Source organism: Lutjanus erythropterus, chromosome 22 (assembly GCF_056507025.1).
Source record: "Lutjanus erythropterus isolate fLutEry1 chromosome 22, fLutEry1.hap2, whole genome shotgun sequence".
In the NCBI taxonomy this organism is placed as follows: Eukaryota; Metazoa; Chordata; class Actinopteri; order Lutjaniformes; family Lutjanidae; genus Lutjanus; species Lutjanus erythropterus.
This window is the reverse complement of record NC_139338.1, coordinates 6,396,022-6,415,381: the sequence shown is the minus strand read 5'-3', so window position 1 is coordinate 6,415,381 and position 19,360 is coordinate 6,396,022. Positions and strand designations below refer to the sequence as shown.

Sequence of the window (19,360 nt, the reverse complement as noted above, 5' to 3'; positions counted from 1 at the left end):
CTGTGTTTTCCTTGAAGTTACATCTACTAGCGGCTAATAGGAAACACTGTTATCTTGAATAAATTACGGATTCCTCTCGTTTGACCATTGTTGAAACAAAATATGTAACATGTCTAGCATTTTTAGACATTTTAATGCCTTAATATGACATATAATGGGTTTAACTTAAATTGTCATGGAGTAACACAAATCAAAATACAAAAAAAGGGTAATGGTGCATTCCATTTACCTCGGAGGTCAGAAATCAGAGCTGCATCCACCGCGTTACAGTACAACAAGTTGGGGGGGGCACATTCCAAAGTATTTTGTGTCCACAGACAGTACTGTGTGTACAACTGATTTAATGAGAAACAAGAGCTAATGAAGAGCTTTACTACTGTAGATGCGTGGAGCAGCCATATTAGATTTTGAGTCGTCTTCCTGGAATATGTGGTTCTTAGAAGCTTGTTGACTACTCACACAACTGATTAGCAAACTCCTGTAGCTGGCGACCTAACCCGTTAGCCGGTCAGGAACAGGCTAATACTTCACATATATAATAGGGCCGCGTCCAAAATTCCATTCCAATACTAACATGCTATTTAGTACGCTAAAACAGTACGTGAGATTTATAAAGCTATATCTGAAATGTCTAAAACTTTCAAAACAAAGCAGAGTATGCAAGGTGGATACTATTTTTTATGAAAACATTACAGTATGCAAGCACTGGACATATGCCGGCATAAATATCCCACAATGCAATGCAGTAGTGATGACAACAACGCCAACTTAACAGACAAAGATGGACAGCGACCAAGGCAGCTGCGGTGTGACGTAAAAAATATTTCAGTTTTAATTTAAATAAAAGGTTTCACTTTGCCAAGTGTTAAATATTTTTAAATGAGTTCGGGAAGTGGCGCAATGCGCACTGAGCAGTGCGCCCCAAAAGATACATACTGGTGTTAATTCACACAAAAGTATGTTGAATGATAGTAATGCACAGTATGTGATTTTGGACGCAGCGCAGATCTCACTAGCTAGCTTGCTGACTAACTATGCAAGCTAGTTAGCGCAGTTGCTTATGGGGCAATATGTTCACACAGTTTAGCCAAGAGGCTTCTTTGTACCATTTACTTCTGTTTCCTAACTGCTGACAAATCTTTCGTACTTTTATATTAAAGTAGATTGTGCAACACAGCTAACAAGCTATAAAAACTTCTCCTGCTTTGACTGAGAAGTTTAAACAGAGAGGAAGTATCTCTGACTGTTCCACAGAATTTTAAAATGTCATGGTACTTTTCATCTCTCTCATTGGTTATCCATTTAATGTGGCATTTGCTTGTCCAGCTTTTAGTTTCAGACCGCACCTTCCAGAAACCCAGAAAACGTTGGTAATTCTTGCCCACCCACTGAGCCCACTTGAATGCAACCACTTAAATTGTCTGTAGAACTGCTCGGCTCCTGGAAATTGTCAATACAACAAAAACTCCACTGTTCATGTTACTTATAATATTACAAAGCTCTCCTGTGTAACCACTGGAAACAAACTGAGGGTAATAAGCTAGGATCTTACTCAGATTTAAGACTCACAATAAAAGCAAGGGATATCTTTTGCATCGATGAAGGCAGTCAAATAAACTGATGGAAAATTATTGATGTACACAATGAAAATACTAAGATGTACTGTAGTTAATAAATCAAGCCATCAAACAAATTAGTCATGCAGGTATCTCATCATATATCTATAGTATTTTGGTATAGTATACTCAGAGCTGTAACACTGCACAAGAGAGAGAAATGTAATGAAATGATTCTTTGGTTCAGTTGAAAAATGAAAACATGGACACATTTTTACCAGTAATGAACCATCCTAAGATAACTACATGTAAGCTTATTCCCAACGGACTTTGTGTGTAACATGTAGGCTATGAATCTCCGAGCTTGTTCCACTCTAGCAACAACCACACTGAACATTCATCAACAACATAACATTTTATAGAAAATATATATACACGTATAATAAATAAGGGATGAACCCATCGCACGGTAGAATACAGTTGTTTTCCTCACATGCTTTTTGTCCATCAGTCTTTTGTGAAAGTAGTCTCTGTATTGAAAAGGGGACGGGCGGGTGCTGGTCTGTGGAAACCACTACATGGAAGAGGGGTTCTCCTGGAGAATGGAGCTCGGCGGTGAAGCGGCAGGGGGAGATGCAGCCCGGCTCGATATTCATCCTCCAGCTGAGTGTCCAATTAACCTGCGGATGCAATCAATTAGACGGGCGGCAGACTGATGGTGCCTGACACAGGGGGGAGGCAAAGCAAATCTAAAGTCACTTGAAACATGGACTCAATATAACGGGACCTCAGGCTGCTCGTTTCGTTGCAGTCTGGATCAAACCATTGACATTACCTGAAATAGACATAATGGAAAAACTTTTTCACCCTCACTTTATCTGAAAGTTGTGACAGAGGGTATTTTTTATTTTTGGGTTTGTTCTAATATACTGATACCAGTGTCGGAAATGCCTCAGACACAGCCTAAAATACAGCTTAAAATTCTGGACTGGGTATCAACATGTGGAAGAAACTTTCCCCTCACTTAATCTTAAAGTTGTAACTGACGACAAATCTATTTTTAAGGCTGTTCCGCTACCAGTATCAGACAACTTTAAGATTTAGTGAGGGGAAAAAGTTATTTTTAAGTCATCCTCACCTCACTTAATCTACAGGTAGTATCTGAGCATATATTTATTTTTAAGGTAGTTCCAATTCCAGTATTGGAAATCCCTTCGATATGGCCTAAAATACAGTTCAAAATGCTGGACTGGGTAATGACAGAATGGAAAAACTTTACACTCCCACTTAAATTGAAGGTTTTTCTGTTACTGGTATCAGAAAAACCTCTGATTCAGCCTGAAATGCTGGATTGGGTATCAGAGAGTATGCAAGTCTATGCTTTGATTCCATATCACATACTATTAGCTGCTGGGACGTCCCATCAGCGTCCTGTGTGGCAATTTTTTTTAACCTGAGTCAGGCCATATTGCACATCACATCACATTAACAGTGGATTAGTATTTTTTAAATGCACTGGTATCGGATTGGTACTCAGTATCAGTCGATACGCAATGCTCAGATATTGGAATCAGTATCAGAAAGGAAAAATTGTATCAGACATCTCTGTTTAATTTTTACATGTATGAAATAAGTATAGGATTACTGCTCAGCAGGGCTGTAGCCATGATACTAATGTCATGAGCATAATCCCACTTTTCTGCTTTTAAAAATACTCCAATTAAAATATACTAAATCTAAAAATGCTGAAAGTAGACATCATGTATTATTGATAATAAATAAAAGTTTAATATCAACTCTCCCAACATTACTAAAAACAGCCCTGCTTGTTGACTAAGACTGTAGTAAACTGAAGCTCTGATCTTGAGGACAAATATTACTGAGACAGTTCACCTAGAAATCAAAAATACATATTTTTGCCCTAGTTTATAGTGCTGTTTATCCATCTAGACTGTTTTGGTGTGAATTGCAGATGAGTTTTGCAAAAAAAAAAAAGAAAGAAAGAAAGAAAGAAAGACGGGTGGGGGGGGGGGGGGGGGTATTTTCTTTCTGCTGAACTACTACTGAACAACACCCACAAGCAGGATCACTACACAGAAAGAAACGTGCATCTACTCATGGATGAGAGGCTCATATATGTGACCATGCAAGATGTAAACAGTGCATATGTATTATGATTTTGGGGCGAACTGTCCCTTTAATGAATAATGAAATATCTATCATGACTAATGGATCAGGTTGAAATACATTTAAATTAATTTACTAAACTGTGTTTTGATCAAGAGTAAAGGGGTTTTCAGCCAAAGTTGTCCAAAAGAATCCGCTCTGGAAAATTGTGCTTCATTAAAAAACTGTAAAAATCATTTTTGTTACCATGTCTCCCTTCAAATCAAAGCCTCTGCAGGACCCCTGACTGGAGCTTATAGTTTATCACTGTGACCGAATAATAACACGTGTTTCATTGTTGTGTGCGACAACAAGTCAAAGCATGACTGATGAGCAAACAGACACAAAGCATCTTATTCCTCTGATCTGTTTGATCTGGAGGATCTACTTGGGTGGTCTGTCAGACAGTATACTGGGCTCTGATGAGGCACATACTGCTGAGACTGTCCTACAGTGCAGGTTAGAATGTCAGAGTAAATTTGGAAGTGAATGTATGTGCGTAAATTGAAAAAATTTGATTTGATTTTTGCGCACAATCTGTGCGCCTTTACGCTTAATTTAGAATGTCTAGGGAACAATGTAACAATTTTTAAAATGTCCATCTTTATTATAACTATGTTCCAACATTGATTCGGTAATGTAAGTATGATTTTAAATGGATTACGTAAACAAATATACGTAGTATTTATGTAAATGAGTAGGCGACGTGCGTGATCTTAATCCGTTTATCTCTGCGCGTAAAACGGCATGTTTTGGACAAGGAGAAGCCCTCCTTGTATGAAATGTCAAACCTGCCTGGGAATGGATATCCACCGTGAGGGGGACATATAGGCAGGCCTACAGCAGGGGCTCCCAAACTTTTCTTTTACGCCAAAATAAATCCACATTTTGTCCCCTCCTGGAAGAATACTGGCTCAGGGTTTGATCTGTGAGAGGACTGCAACCTATGATAGATCAGACGTCCTCACTCATGGCACACATATCCAAGAAATCAAACAAAACCAAAAATGGCTCCTTCATTTGGAAGGGGGATCCCCAGGTGGTCCCCGGACCTGGAGACCCCCTCCCCCCCCCTCTCAATCTCGCTTTCTCTTGAGCTGTCTTACCGCTAATGGCGCACCAGTGTCCGCGGGACTCGCCGCAGGTCACGCAACGTTTGGCGAGGTGCGGAGCGTCTTCTGGCCGGGCATCTGCACGACGAGCAGCTGCTGCTTCTGCCGGGTGGACTTGACGGCCAGGATCGCCTGCCGGTTCTTATACTGGACCATCTGCAAGGTGATCTCCGCGTTCCAGCCCTCGTCCTGCGGGCACCTGAAGTCGATCTCCTTCCCCTCCGTCATGACCACCGTGAAGTACACGTACTTGCCCTTCCGCTCCACGCAGTCCACCGTCTTCATGTTGGCGAAGTGCAGCTCCTTGACTTTGCCCGCGTCCCCGCCGCCGTGCTGCGGCTGGTGGTGATGCGGCGGGTCGTGCTGCTTGGGCGGCAGCAGCAGCACGCCGTCCTCGGTCAGGACGCAGTGCTTCTTCTTCCAGAGCTGCAGCAGCCCGTCGCTCCTCTTCTCCAGCAGACCCTCCTTGAACACCTTCCTGCCGTTTTCCAGCATCTTCACCCGGGCAGCTTCAGGCTTCCTTCCGCCTTCCTGACGGATTCACTGGACGGACGGACTGACGGACAGATGGACAGGCTGTCTACCCCGGAGCAGGTGAAGGCATGAGCTGCTGCTGTGACTGCGGTGCTGGTGCTTGGTTGTAGTAAGAAGGCTGCCTGCCTGTCTGACTGTCTGGCTGCTGGTCACAGTGTGTGAGGGGGGTTTTGGGGGCGGGAGGGGTCTGCTGGAGCGGTGCACCGCCCCCCTCAGTGACAACCAGCCTCCTGAGACACTGAAGACAATAACAGCCGACTGATAATAAGGATTTTTATTATTATCATTATTTTGACAGTCATTTTATTTTAAAATGTCATATTTTAAAAACACATTTGTAATGTTGTGATATTATTATTAACCCAGTTCTGGGCTCTATCAGTCTATATCGGTATCAGCACATATGCTGGCTGATATGCACTTATGAAAACTTTTTTTCAGAACATAGTCAAGTTGTATTTGTTAGCTGTATGTGCAGCATTTTAGCTATATTTGATCATTTTTCTCTAGTCGGGTTTAATATATACATCTTCTTTGCTCTGTATTATTTTATTTATATATAATAATTAAAAAATACTGGTGAAATGTTACTGTTTCAGTGCCCTGTAGGGCTGCAAAGTTGTTTTCATTGTTGATCAGTCAATTAAACAATCAGTTGTTTGGTCCAGAAAATGTCAGAAAATGTCAGTCAGTGTTTCCCAAAGTCCAAGGTGATGTGAACTGTCTTATTTTTCCCACAACCCCAAAAAAACCAAAGAAAATATTTATATTTAAGAGGCTGGAATAAGACAATTCTGACTTTTTTTGCTCAGTAAACTGATTATAAAAAAAATCAAAGCTGATTAATCGCTGCAGCTCTAGTGCCCAGATTTAATTTTTGACAATAAAGATTATTGGTAACGGGTGTTTCTAAACTATTTTGACTGAGGTGGCCCAAGTGGGACACTAACTTATGCAGGGGTGACATGAAGAACATGTGCATGCACGTGTGCACACATGCATACACATCAAAATAGCATTAACGTGCCATTTCTCATACCTACAAATTTCTCTTCAAGTACAATAATCTGCTGCAGTTTTGTGATAAAACGTTGTTTAAAAGTTACCTCAGGAGGCAGCTGGATTTGCAAGAACATTAGAATCCATCTTGTCAGACACTAGACTGAGGGAAACACATTTTACTGCACCACATTTAACAGCTGTAGTTACTTTTTTGCAGGTATTTTACATTTAAAGCATGTTAATATGCTCATATTGCTATAGATAAACAACCCAACATTATGTAATTGAGTTGAAATGATTTTTACCAGCTACAATTTGCTGCTAGTGTTCATTTGCAGTTATGAAACCTTTAAAGAACTGCATAAAACTGAGGCATTGCACATTTAGATACTTTCAATTTTTTTTCAAGTAAAATTTGGAATGCAGGTCTTTTTTTAGCTGAGGAAAAGATCAGAAAAGTTCTTTCATCACTGGTATTATTGTATCAGATCCCACTACATTACCCAGTGTTTTACTGGCCACCTCCTGCATTAACAGCCTAGGTTGTACTATATATTTGGTGTGTGAACTTTTGTCAGGTAAACTAATTAAGTCTTCTCACACTAGGGCTTTGACTATCAGTCTGCAATGCAACTGTTTTGAAGCCACTCTATTTTTAATTTGTATCACTGTTACTATTGTTAAGACTAATGGCTCTCAGTGTTAGTTTGGTATTTGGTGTGGTCATTTTTAATTTCATTAGACCACATTCCTCATGGAGGTCAGGTAGTGTCAAGTGCTGTACAATCTCACAGCAATGGCGCCCTCTACTGGCATGTGATTGTCCATAACCATTTGTCCACACCACCGGTCCCAGATTAGGTTCAAATATTATGGAAGAAGAAATGGTTTTACACTTGTAATACCAAAAAATTTAGATTTGCATCAACAGGTGTGATTGGCAAAAGAAAAAAAGATCAAAAAACAAAATGAGTCAACCATTTTGGACATGTTTAACCAATTTATTCATGAACATACACGTACAGTTATTGAGTACATTAGTATTTTTGTAGCATAGCATTTTGCCTTGACAACAGCTGCTCAGAAGGACTCTACAGAAACCCTCAAACCCACATGATCTGAATACTCCCTGCAGAATGAGAAGTACCCTGGCTCTCCACGGTGGACATGATACTGCCCAACACAACCAACACTTGGCTGTTTTTCACAACTAAAAAGGCATTAAGAACGGACAGGGAGGGAGGCAGGCTACGGTTTCTTCTCAGTCCCCCTCCTGGCTTTAAAGTATTGCTCTGACATGCTTCTCTGTGGCCTTCTGGGTAACAAAAGGAAGGAGGGTTTGGGGTGGGGTAGGGGAGGGTAGGAGGGTGGTGGGTCATTGGCCAACGCTGCGGCCTTATCACGCTTCCCCTCTTTATTTTTCACAGTGATAAAAATGAAGCGGGACCTCAGGGGCTAGGCTGAGGTCCATGTGAGTCACCTGACCAGTCACGACTTGACGACACAAGAGGTAAATGAGAAAGGGGGAGGGGTTGGTGAACCTGACATGTCGACGGACGCTTCAACACCTGGTTCGGCCTTTCCTTGTCGATCGCTGTGCTACATCTGCCCGACCCTGTTCCTACGAAGCCTCTCTGAATAGGTCAAGTGTGCCTCCCCCGGTAAGAAAAGTAATGCACTTCAAAAACCAAGATAAGCACAAGTTGAACTCTCCACAGAGCGGGGTCACAGCACCAGCCCCCGGTTCCTAAATGGGCGCGGGGGGTAGGGGCGTCAAACAAAGTGCTGCTCACAAGGAATACTCAGACAGCTAACCGATGACAGGACGCCACTGGTACACCACACACTAATACAAAGTGCTATAGAAAAGACGACAGCCACGCCACTGTGAGCCTACAGTACGAGGAGCCTGAAGCACTGGATTACTGGGGCTTGGGGGGGCCCCCGAACTGGCCATCCTGCCAAACCGTCATCACCTTCTACGTCTTAACAGAATCCTCTGGAATGTTAAAGAGACTCAACCAGGCTGTACCAAGCCCTGGGAGTAACCCATCATGCATCAAGCGATCTTCAGTTTTCAATTTGGATAAGTCCGTCTGGTTGAAGAGAAGCGGACTCCCTTTGAGTCACTGACGGTGCCAGCCAGTCTGCTTACTGGAATGTATCAAGAGTGGAAAGTAGTTGAGCACAAGTGGAGGAGGAAGTGGCCGAAAACACCGACTCCGGATACTGTGCTCACCGAGATTAGATAAACTGGAGTAGACACCCGGGCTGGCTGCAGGTCACCCATCTGTGCTCCCTTGCTAGAACTGGAAATGCTACAGTGCTTTTACAAGTGCTAAAGGCCCCGCTAAGAGTTTAAAAAAAGGGAAAAAAGGGAATAACAACCAGAACTGACCAACCTGGAACTTTGGTAGGAGGAAGGGGAAGAAAAAAAAAGGGGATGGGGTGGGGGGGATTATAAACTGACGTCGCCGCGATGCAGTCTAAACCACAGCTGTTGTCTAAGAGCAAATACAACAAAAGACTTCACAAGAACCCAAACTAGTTTTTAGCAGTGAAGAAACAAGTTCATGCTTTTTGAGGGATATTTTTTTCCTGTATTCTATTTATTGTACAGAGAAGGAGGAAGAGAAGGAAAAAACAGGTCTAGTAAAATACTATGTATATTGAGCCACACAGCTCCCAGTATATTACCATGAGTTTTTGTAACAAAAATCTCGAAACTTTTTTCTTCAAATTCTCTACCAAGAAAAATACAAAACATTATAAGGCGGTAAGTAACTATTTTTTTTTAATCTGTTTTTTTTTTTTTTGTTTTGTTTTTAATTTGAGAAGCCGTTACAGTGCAGTTGATCCTCAAGGCAGCCAGGCCAGGCTTCACTGCTGCTTGCACTCAGCTGGGGGGGCTGCATCCTTCTGCAAGAAATCACAGGGGGGGAAGGAGAGGGTTATTTAGGATGGAAAGAAAAAAAAAAACACACCAAATACACACAAACACACATCTGGCATACAAAATATCACATCTACACACAGCAAAGCCGTTTCAAGACCTCAAACATTCAACACGCTGTTCGAAACTAAGTAACAAAGACGAGATTTTTATCTGACTATTCTGAACACAAACGATTCACAGATATGAATATGGGGATTATGAAGCATTCAGATTAGACACACTATGACAACTACGGTTTGTCGTAGCAGCATCCTTATGAATGCAATGATTACAAGCGAGGTCTTCAATCGTCACCATCTTGAGTGATTCATGACAATGACCCCAGCGCTGTGGTGCAAAGATTCTCTAAGGGTTTTTAAAATATTTCTAGTCTTAACTTTTTTACATCAAAGTATCAAGAAGAAGGAGGTGGGGTTGGGGTGGGTGTGCAGGGGTCAGTCCTGCATTTACAGGTGATATACACATGTTGATCAGCTGTATGTCTGATAGCAGCTGTGGTTGTGGCTATGTTCAGAAAAGGATATAGCCTGTTTTTGGTTGTTTTCTCCTTTTGTTTTATTGTCATTTATTAAATTGTATAAAGTGTACAAGTGACAGTACTAAACTTAAATTATTAGATTTAATCAACATAATATTTGTTCAAGAGGTCTCTTTGGTCTTAAGTTTGTTAGTCAACCTTGGCTAACTAATCTAATTTTAAATATGGCTGGACAATAAATTGCAATATGGCAAAGTCACAGAACCTGTAATTTTTTAAGTAAAAAATGTGCACAAAACAGCATTATAATGAAGAAGTGCTACACAGATGGCCTGGTCTTTAAGTTTTGTCCTCCAGATGTAAGAAAACATGCTTTTTGGTACCAACTCTCACAAATGTCACATCACCACAATTTCAGTAGTTTCTTTGCAGTGAAAATGAAATTTTGGAAGCAAAAACGATCATTTCCACTGATCTTATCACATACTGCAATTGACATTTCAGTCAAAATAATTGCAATCAGTTTTACCATATTGTGCAGCCCTATTTTTTGTCCTTTACAAAACCAATTTCTCAACAGTTTCAAATGAACTTTACCACATTTAAATTTGTTTGTATACCACTTTCTGACATGGAGCCAATCATAATGCATAAGGCACCTGCAAACGTAGGACCCCAAAAAGATCTGGCAGGCTGAGCATATCTGGTACCTACACTGGGACATGATACCGATAGAAACACACTGGAGGCCAGTGAAACATTTCGGCGTTCTTGGTGCAATCAGTTTAAAATGTATGTTTTTGAAAAGGCAACTGTTTGACATTGTGGGAAATCTATTCTCTTTCAAGCAGAGTTACATAAGAAGATTGATACCACTTTCGTATCTGTCTGTTGAATATGAAGCTGTAGCTAGAAAATCAATTCTCTAGAACTTCAAAAGCTCTTAACGAGTAGGAATTTGTGGTTGTGCTGGTCATTATGTGGTCTTTGTACAGATTAAACAAATAAGTTACTTCTTTTTATGCTAAGCTATGTTAACTGCAGGGGATAGAATTTGCACAAGCCAAATTCTGGTAAAATATTCAAGCAGCTGGTTGATTTGCTTCATTTACCAGCCAAAAAATATCAACTGGCTGGTCAAATTTCAACATTCACTAGCCATTTGGCCAGAAGACAAAAAATAGCTAACGGTTAGCTTCAGCTTCACTGTCTGATTTTGCTGCAAGCCAAATTTCAGGGAGGACAAATCTGAACTGAGGTCTTGAATGGGCACTTGGATTATTATTATTTTTTTTAATAGTTTTGGTCATTTTTCATGCTGTAATTAACAGATATGATTGAAGCCTTAATATTTTTGACAACACAAGTAGACACATTAAGAATTCAAATTAGTGCATTTCCCAAAATGTCAATTATTCCTTTAGTCAGTTTAATAAATGCCTAAATGAAAAGGATCTGTTGATTTTATTTGTTTAGTCATGTGGAGAGGCCAATATTTCACTGCCTTCAAAGTGTTTGACTTCTGAGGTCACCAGTAATCTTTTTAAAGAAGTAACCAAGTACAATTTTACAGTAATGTTGCTTGTTTGTTGTTGGCTCGTTGACTACTGAGCAGGTGATGAATGTGAACACTTCTGTCATGGCCCAGCCAGTGTACTGGTATGGCCTTTATAAAAAAGACTAAGAACACACTAAGCTCTATTATCTCCCTTGGTTATTGATTAAAATGTTTTCTTTAGGTCTGTTTATAGAAAACTTACTGCTGGGATACAGGGGTGTAAATGAGATTAAAATAGCTGATGATCTGCCAACGGTGCTTATTTCGATGTTGCTGTCACAGGATAATAAATGTAAACACTTCAAACAGAACCTCTGGCCATTGTGCTCAAATCAATTAGCTGCCAAAAACAACGGCAACGCTCGAGTAAATAAGGGATGAGAGGTGCACAGACAGAATTAAGACCCCATCATACTTTGGGCAGGGCGTCCTTCCAGCAGACATTAGACACTTCTAGAGGTGATGGCACGCTGCAGCTGTTCGAGCTGCTCTCGATGGCCCGATGCCATCCTGACTGAATAGTGTGAGGTCATTTTTGCCATTGTGCAATACATTTGGCTGCAGCTGAACTCTTAATAGTTTTGAATCTAAAAATAGATTTTACATTACGCTGTTATTTCACCAAAATGTCAAAACAAACAGCTGGGCTTCTGTTGCAGACTTATAATGTAGCGTCTGTTGAAAGACTTCTTGTCTTGAGTTTTTTTTTTGTTTTTTATCTGCTGCAAGCAATCGAGTTTCTAATGAAAACAACAGAAAACAGGCCATTATTGCTGACAATGATGGCACCCTCAGGGAGATAAAACACTTTGTTGGCATTTCTTGTATTTTGTCAATCTGCCAACTATTGGTTAGGCCTTATTTCAAACACAAACAGCCCTCCAAGGCCATTATCCCAGCATTAAAAGCAGATCTATAGAAAAAAGCAGCTGAACAGAACTAATGTGAATGGGAAGGAGGATAAAAACCATGGAGGGATGGACCAATGATGTTTAAATGGGTATTAAAAACAAACATCCATAAACAAAGCACAGTATTTATGGCAGACAAATCCTCATCCTGACAAAAACTGAAAAACTATCCTGCGTTTGTGGACGGGACAAGTTCAACATGGTAGAGAAAAAAAGAAAAAGGGAGGGCTGGACTAGGTTCAACATACAGAAATAATACAGGTGCAAATGCAGAACTCACTATGGGTTAAACTCCAAAAAACCAACAACAAACCAGTGGGTTAGTAACTCGGGAGGGTGCAGCACGGCGGCAGAGGAGGAGGAGGAAGAGGAGGGTGCTCATGTGTGGGGTGGGGGGTGCAGAGAGATGGATGGAGGATGGAAAAAAACAGGAGGAAAAGGAAACAAAAAAACTAAGAGGGTGACGGGTGGGGGTGTGATGGTAGTAAGCTGACAATTCACAAGCTGTACCTACCAGGATAGGGTTATTTTTCTACTGTCACCACTTAAACCTAGTGAGGAAAAATTTAAAGAGTAGCTGACAAAAGATGCCAAAGTGACCGGAGATGAAGAAACATTAATGAATAGGAGAAAAACAAAAAAGCAAAAAACTAGCAGAATACAGAATGTCAAAGACGTTTTTGTTTAGCAAAGAAGCAAAAGTCATGCTTGATTATATTGTGTGGTGTTTAACTCACTGCTGCTCCAGTTAGGTGAAAACTCAGGCCAAAAAAATAAAAATCAACTAACACTAAACAAAAGCTCAAAACCAGTGTGTGAAAATCTTAGGACGTACACAACTGCAGCTACACATGAACACATTTTGTATCACGAGATTTTCATTTATATTATTGTTGCTTGCAATCCTTTTGAGCTTGCATAGCTTTTCTTTTGCACACTCCGTTTATTCACAGTTTTTCAGCTACATTACCTCCATCAGGAAGGCACTGAAGCAGAAAACAGTGAATCAACAGAGCCTACAGGAGAGGACCTGCTATTTGCTTGTCTCAGTGGAATTACAATAAAACTCTGCAGGTTTGCATGTTATTGTGTGTGTGCACTTGATTTAAATTTACATTTTTTAGAAGTTTCAGGCCACAGTTTCCTCCACAAACAATACATTTGAATGAAGAAAAATCTTATACATCTCTATCATTAAAATGAATATTGTATGTAGTTAACACTTCTGTTTAAGGCCTACTGGATCTGAGGGTTGCTTAAAGTAAAAATCTCGAAGATTTTCCATAAATAAATCTGTTCAGCTACTATCATTACCTAATGAGGTAACACAATGATGACTGAGCCTATGACCCACTAATGAAAGCCCCTACATTTGCAGCCATGTTGCCAGATATACGATAATTATCATATTTATACCATAATGTTAAGTGTCTGATAAACCTTTAATAATTCCAAAAAAGCTGAATGTTTTATGATTTTGCTATTTCAACAAACCCACAGCAAAACTTTATTTGTGATTTGAGAGCATCAAATCACATCACTACTATGAATGTGTGAGTTTAGTTGACTATACGATTAAATACCACCACCCTCACTAGTCGGCACCAGAAATACTAGTCGGTTTAGCTATTTATCAATATTTTATTGCTGCACAATCATGGTTAACTGTTGCCTCTAAGCTGTTGCACAACCACCGGCCTCTAGCCAGTGCTGCAGCCCCTCTCACCCAGATTCAATGCCCCAATGGCCCAGATGTTATCAGCAAAGTGGGACACATGACAGCTCTTAAAACCAGTGCAGTTTGTCAGTATTTTGATACAGAAAATGAAAATTAGGTTGAATAAATTGGTACAAACCACTCAACTGGAGCCATGTTTCATCACATTCAGCACAGACACATTAACTTGCAAGCAGAGCAGGCTGCTGCTAGCACTGCTAACGTTAGCCACACTGCATGTCAGACTGGCAGATAAGCAATGTGCAATCTTCGTATAGCATCGCCCACATTGATGCGCATTTAAAATAAGTTTTGGCCATTGTAGAACGGGATTAACTGCTTCAAACGGTTCTTAATACACAATATTTTTTACAGAATGTTTAACATTACCAATTAATAAGTTGCACTCTAATTTAACTGCTTTCTGTGTGTTTTCTTATTGTTTGCTTTGTCGACTAGTTTACATTAAAACTCGTGTTCAGTCAACAGGGAAATTAGTCACTGGGAACATCACTAATAAGAATGGAGGGAAGATTGTGTATTGGGCTGCAATTGACTGAGTGAGAGGATATGCATCTTGTTCAGACGATGGCTTCCTCTGGATGGCAAAAATATTCCATGTGCACCATATTAAACCATGCAGTGTCCTGGTCTCTTCCCAGGTTGCTTCACTATATGCAGTAATTTTGTTAAAATGTGACAATTTTAAAGTCATAGTCTGATTGCTATATTTTCTATCCAGCAATACTGATTGCAGCATTATGAACTGGTGCCTGTGGTGGCATTCACAGGTTAGTGAAGTGTTTTCCATCACTCAGCAGTGGTTGGTCCAACAGAAGGTAGGCGAAGTTAACACACTAGACCTGCTCTTCAACTCACTTGTGTGTGAAAGGGTACAACAGTTTTTGTCTCTGCGATCTTTTCTTTGTTTGTTCGGCCATATTAAGTGCTCGCTAACAGACAGCAGACATTATGGAGGTGTGACCCAGGTGCTAACTGACTGACATCACACACACTTTGTAAGTGAGGTCCGAAAAACACGCACCTGCAACTGCTGATTATCACCATAGGTGCGGCCAAAAAGAACAAAACTGAGATCTTCGAGATTGTTACTTTAAGGTTAGGGTTCACGTTTTAGTAACAACATGCAACAGCCAGTACCAGCCTTCTGGTAAAAGGTAATTCTCAAATTACAGGTTCAAGATCTGGTTAAGACAAATTGTAAAAGGAGGAAAAATATCTTCTGGGAGTTTTTTTTTTTTTTGTCTAGAAGCCAAATCAAGACCACGCCAACAAAACAAAAGGCTGAAGCAAACCAAAAGCTGGTGTAAAATGAGATGCATTTGACAGTATGTATTCTGTATGTTGAATTCTGGCAAGTCAATTTAGAAAAGCTGTTCTCCACCTGCAGCTCAGGAACCCCAAAGGTGCAAAACATCTGTCACTATGACAGTAAAATTCACTCATGAACTGAGGAAGGCTCTGAAAGATCACTGCAGCACTCAGTGGCCTCCAGTAAAGAGCTACTTTACTTTTTACAAAGAGCATCCTGAGCCAACAAAGTTGAGAACAGCTGAGTAAGGTCTTTCTCAGGACACTAGAGATCTTTAGAGAGGGGGAGGAGCAGTGTGTGTGCATTTGGAGAGGTTATCTCACCTTGGGATCGTAGTCGGGGTCGTTCTCCTCATCAGCCTCCTCCTCGCCTTCCTGAACACACAGCATAGAGCCACTTCAGACTACTGAGGTTCCTCAGCAGTGCCTCGCACTGTTTTACATTGTGGTTAATAATTTTCATACATCAACTCTGGCCCCAAATCCAGAGTTCCTACACTGCTTCTAAAGTCAAATTCAAGCTCTTTTCAAGCTACAAGGTACATTTTGAAACGGCGCCTTACCATTTGTGGTAAATGATATTTATATGCATGTGCATCCTTTAAGTGATTAGGCCACATTTAAGTTCTTTATCACAAGCGAGGCTCAAGCAGAGTCATCCTCATTTTGTGCAAAAACAAATAGGCACTCTGCATTATTTTCAAAATACACTGCTCTGACTGAATAATTCCCTTTTTAGATAAAGACATAAAATAAGTCAATTATAATTTCAAGCAGTTGCACTGCAAAATCCTAGCACTTTTCGAATCTTGAATATATTACATTAAAATTGAAACGCTGATAGTCTCACCTCATCGTCCGCCTCCTCTCCCTCTTCATCGTACTGTAAAACACAAACATGAAGATTAGCTCCAAAATTCGATTAGATTCAAACTCAATATTGCTGAACGTTTTTCCTCAAAACAGATCTAACCAACACATTTTAAATAAAGACCCAACTGCAAAGCAATCCTCCATTAGAACAGTTAATAATTATCTTAATTACAATGAAGCCAAATAATTGCAGAGCATTGACTCCAAATCCATTACTAGAACATTCCTTACAAATTGTAGCAGCTGAAAAAAGCAAAGCATGTTTTTCTCATCTGTTCCCTTGACAAAGAAGAAAATAGATCTAAAAACCTCTAAAATGGTAGCATGTGTTTATTCCAAAACGGTCTAGTTTACAGCCAAATTATAGAAGATACCAAACTTGAGCCTAGATGGTGATACTCACATCGTCATCGTCATCCTCTATGGCCTCGCCTGTGAAGTAGAGCACAGCCCGAGGTACGATGCGCTCACGGATGAAGTGGCCGATTTCAAAGTCTGCAGCCAGGACGGCCTCTGAGTCTTCATCCTGAAGACAGACAGGCCAATCATAGTTTATTCCTGCATTTTAAATTGTCCCTTAAAATAGCACTAGGTTAGGGTTTTTCAGACTGTACTTAGATAGGATATTTCACTTTAAACCAGATTGTAAATTTACCCAGATTTGCTAAACTCATGATCAACTAAGCTCTTCTTTTTCCATTGTTTTAATAGCAAAGAGTGACGTACAAAACAGTCATTTAGTTAAATACCAAACATGTACTATAGGTGACAAAACTTTATTATTTTGCTTCTAAATTATTAAGTTACTTTTGACTTTTGTTACTTAAAGCTGTTGAAAGCTAAACTTGAACAGATTCAATAAGGAATTTCAAAGACTTTGGCTCCAGCACAGCTCGGGTTGAATCAGACGTGCTTATTAAATCCAGAGAAGTCCAATATGATTCAGCAGCTCCATGTAATGACTATTGGAAATCAGTGCTTGCTGCTAAATTGGCATAGATTTCTCCTTTTTTAAGTGTGCCATTGTGTTTTAACAGATTTAAAAAAAAAAAAAAAAAAAAAAAAAAGACTATGGTCTTCTTTGGAAAATTCTGACACTCGCCTTAAAAATAAGCGTGGTATAATTCAGCATTTGTACTATTGTGACAAAACCCTGAAAACATCCAACTAACTACGTGTAGTCCATCTCTCAATTCAAACGCTGACTGTGGCAATCAGCCTCAAGCCGAGTGGTTCCAGCTGAAAACAGAATTGTTTTAGAAAATGAAAAGGAAAAAAAAAAAAGAAAAGAAAAAACACACCATAAAACTGTAAACTGCTGAACATGTTTCCATCTTGCTTAACGCCAACATGTTTCAACCACTGTAGGTCTTTGTCAGGACTTTATATTTAGCCTCTGTAATGAAAGGTTTTAATATTTCCTTCCTCGTTTCCATTAAAAAAATATTTTACAGTGCTTGGATTGCCTCTACATTTATCCAGTTTTTTCCTCGTTTTTCCAAGTGCATTTTTGATCTATGGTTGAGTATATAGAATAACCAGTCACCTCCTTTTGTTAACTTAACACTGTAGTTTTCAAGCCAAAACTACCAGAGCAAGGAAACACTGGTCATTTGTGGACACTTATTTTCCCAGAGGTGGATTAATCCACGTTTAGTCCTCTAGTGCTTGGGGCAGGATGGTGTGTGTCAAAATAAACTACATGATATTGAAGGTATGTTGATGTGTTTTTACAGTTTCTGGACAACAATGGAGCTCTATGACACAGATGGATAAGATATCAAGCTTTGATGATACATATTTTGTTGATGACAAATCCCATGAGAAGACCATTACCAAAACATTACGTAACTTGTCCATTAAGCCTTTTAGTCTGCCAACATTTAATTAACTTGCACTTTGACAAGCGAAACCTTATAGCCTGAGCTTCTGAGACAAAGCCCAACAGTGAGACATTGTAACTGAACTTTATATATGAACGAGGCATGATAATTACAAAAAGAAGCAATTTGATGATTTCACTGATTGAGTCAATAAAATTCTGAAACGCATAAACAAGTATAGAGGAAACAAGGACTTACCAACTCTCCATTTTCTGGAACTGCAAGCAAGCAGAGATATAGTTAGTTCAACCACGCGTCTCTAACAGGCACAAAGATTGCTTAAGTTTAAACCTAGTATAGGTTTTATATTTCTGCCCCATCATCCTTACCCTCTGGTGGGGTGAAGAAGTTGAAGAAGGAGTCGTTGGGGACTGTTTTGGTGACCGTCCTCACTGTGCCACGGCCCTTGTGCTTCTGTTTCTTCTTGATTGTTTTCAACGTGACGTTCTTGCCCTTCGTCCAGTCAATCGTGCAACTGTGGTGAAACACGAGGAGGAGGAGGAGGCAGAAAGGAGAAAGCAAGGTCAGTATGCAACATTTTAAATGCCAGGTTTTAAAGGACATCTTGTGTTTATTTCAGGAATCTAGCCTGTGAGGTCGTTGATATCCACTTAAAAATGAAGCGTGGCAGAGGTAATGGAGGTACACAGAAATGTCTGGTACAGGTCACAATGGTTGTTGAGGGGGTGTTCACTAAGTAACAGGTCAAGAGGCTGGCAGGCTGATTATCAACAGTACTAATAACTTGGACAGTAGGATATCAAATGACAATCCCAAAAGTATTACTGAACTGGGAGAGTGCAGCGACTTGACTGCAGATCTTCACCAGACAACAGATGGTGAAGCATTTACTGTAATGCCAACACAACTGCCAGATGTGGACAAGTTTTTTGTGTAGCTTAAGTTTTCTTATCTTGGCATGAATTAAGTGTTTTCTGTATTCTCAGTTTCCTTAAAGATGCACAGAATAGTGTAATGGTATTAAAACCTGAGCATCCTGGGTTCACTTAACTGTATAAATTAATAAGGAAAAACAGGATAAGTCGAAACTTCTCAATTTGAACACTGTTATTTATTGAGAACATTACAAGCAACCAGGCAGCTTTACAACGACATAACACACATAGAAATGCTACATTTTTTGGAGGAATTCGTATCATGCCCAACTTCAGTGGATCATAACACATCGGGTACAGAAGGAGCCTGCAGAGGCTCGGATTTAAGAAGAAATCCAAGTTTCCTGTGGATGTCCGTTTTTAGGCCAAAATGTCAAAATATAGCC

At 40.0% G+C, this 19,360-nt stretch overlaps 2 protein-coding genes across 4 annotated transcripts in view; both read right to left on the bottom strand.

Moving 5' to 3' along the window:
- Window positions 1–1,274: 1,274 nt before the first annotated feature.
- On the bottom strand, window positions 1,275–5,395 carry phlda1 (pleckstrin homology-like domain, family A, member 1). The gene is made up of 2 exons (XM_084710882.1): window positions 4,829–5,395; window positions 1,275–2,236 (listed from the first exon to the last, which is right to left on the bottom strand). The coding sequence occupies exon 1, from the start codon at window positions 5,327–5,329 to the stop codon at window positions 4,868–4,870; it is 462 nt and encodes a 153-aa protein (XP_084567008.1). The 5' UTR covers window positions 5,330–5,395; the 3' UTR covers window positions 1,275–2,236; window positions 4,829–4,867.
- A 3,565-nt stretch (window positions 5,396–8,960) lies between these two features.
- The window catches only part of nap1l1 (nucleosome assembly protein 1-like 1), a 32,255-nt gene continuing 21,855 nt past the window's right edge, over window positions 8,961–19,360 (bottom strand). For 2 of the 3 annotated variants that reach the window (XM_084710567.1, XM_084710568.1), the window contains exons 10-15: window positions 18,408–18,553; window positions 18,277–18,296; window positions 16,599–16,721; window positions 16,173–16,205; window positions 15,647–15,697; window positions 8,961–9,289 (exon numbers count right to left, since the gene is read on the bottom strand). In XM_084710567.1, coding sequence (XP_084566693.1) covers window positions 9,251–9,289; window positions 15,647–15,697; window positions 16,173–16,205; window positions 16,599–16,721; window positions 18,277–18,296; window positions 18,408–18,553 — 412 coding nt within the window. In that variant the 3' untranslated portion in view covers window positions 8,961–9,250. Of the gene's footprint in view, window positions 9,290–12,787; window positions 12,825–15,646; window positions 15,698–16,172; window positions 16,206–16,598; window positions 16,722–18,276; window positions 18,297–18,407; window positions 18,554–19,360 lie in introns of all 3 variants that reach the window. The other variant, XM_084710569.1, reaches the window with a different exon arrangement.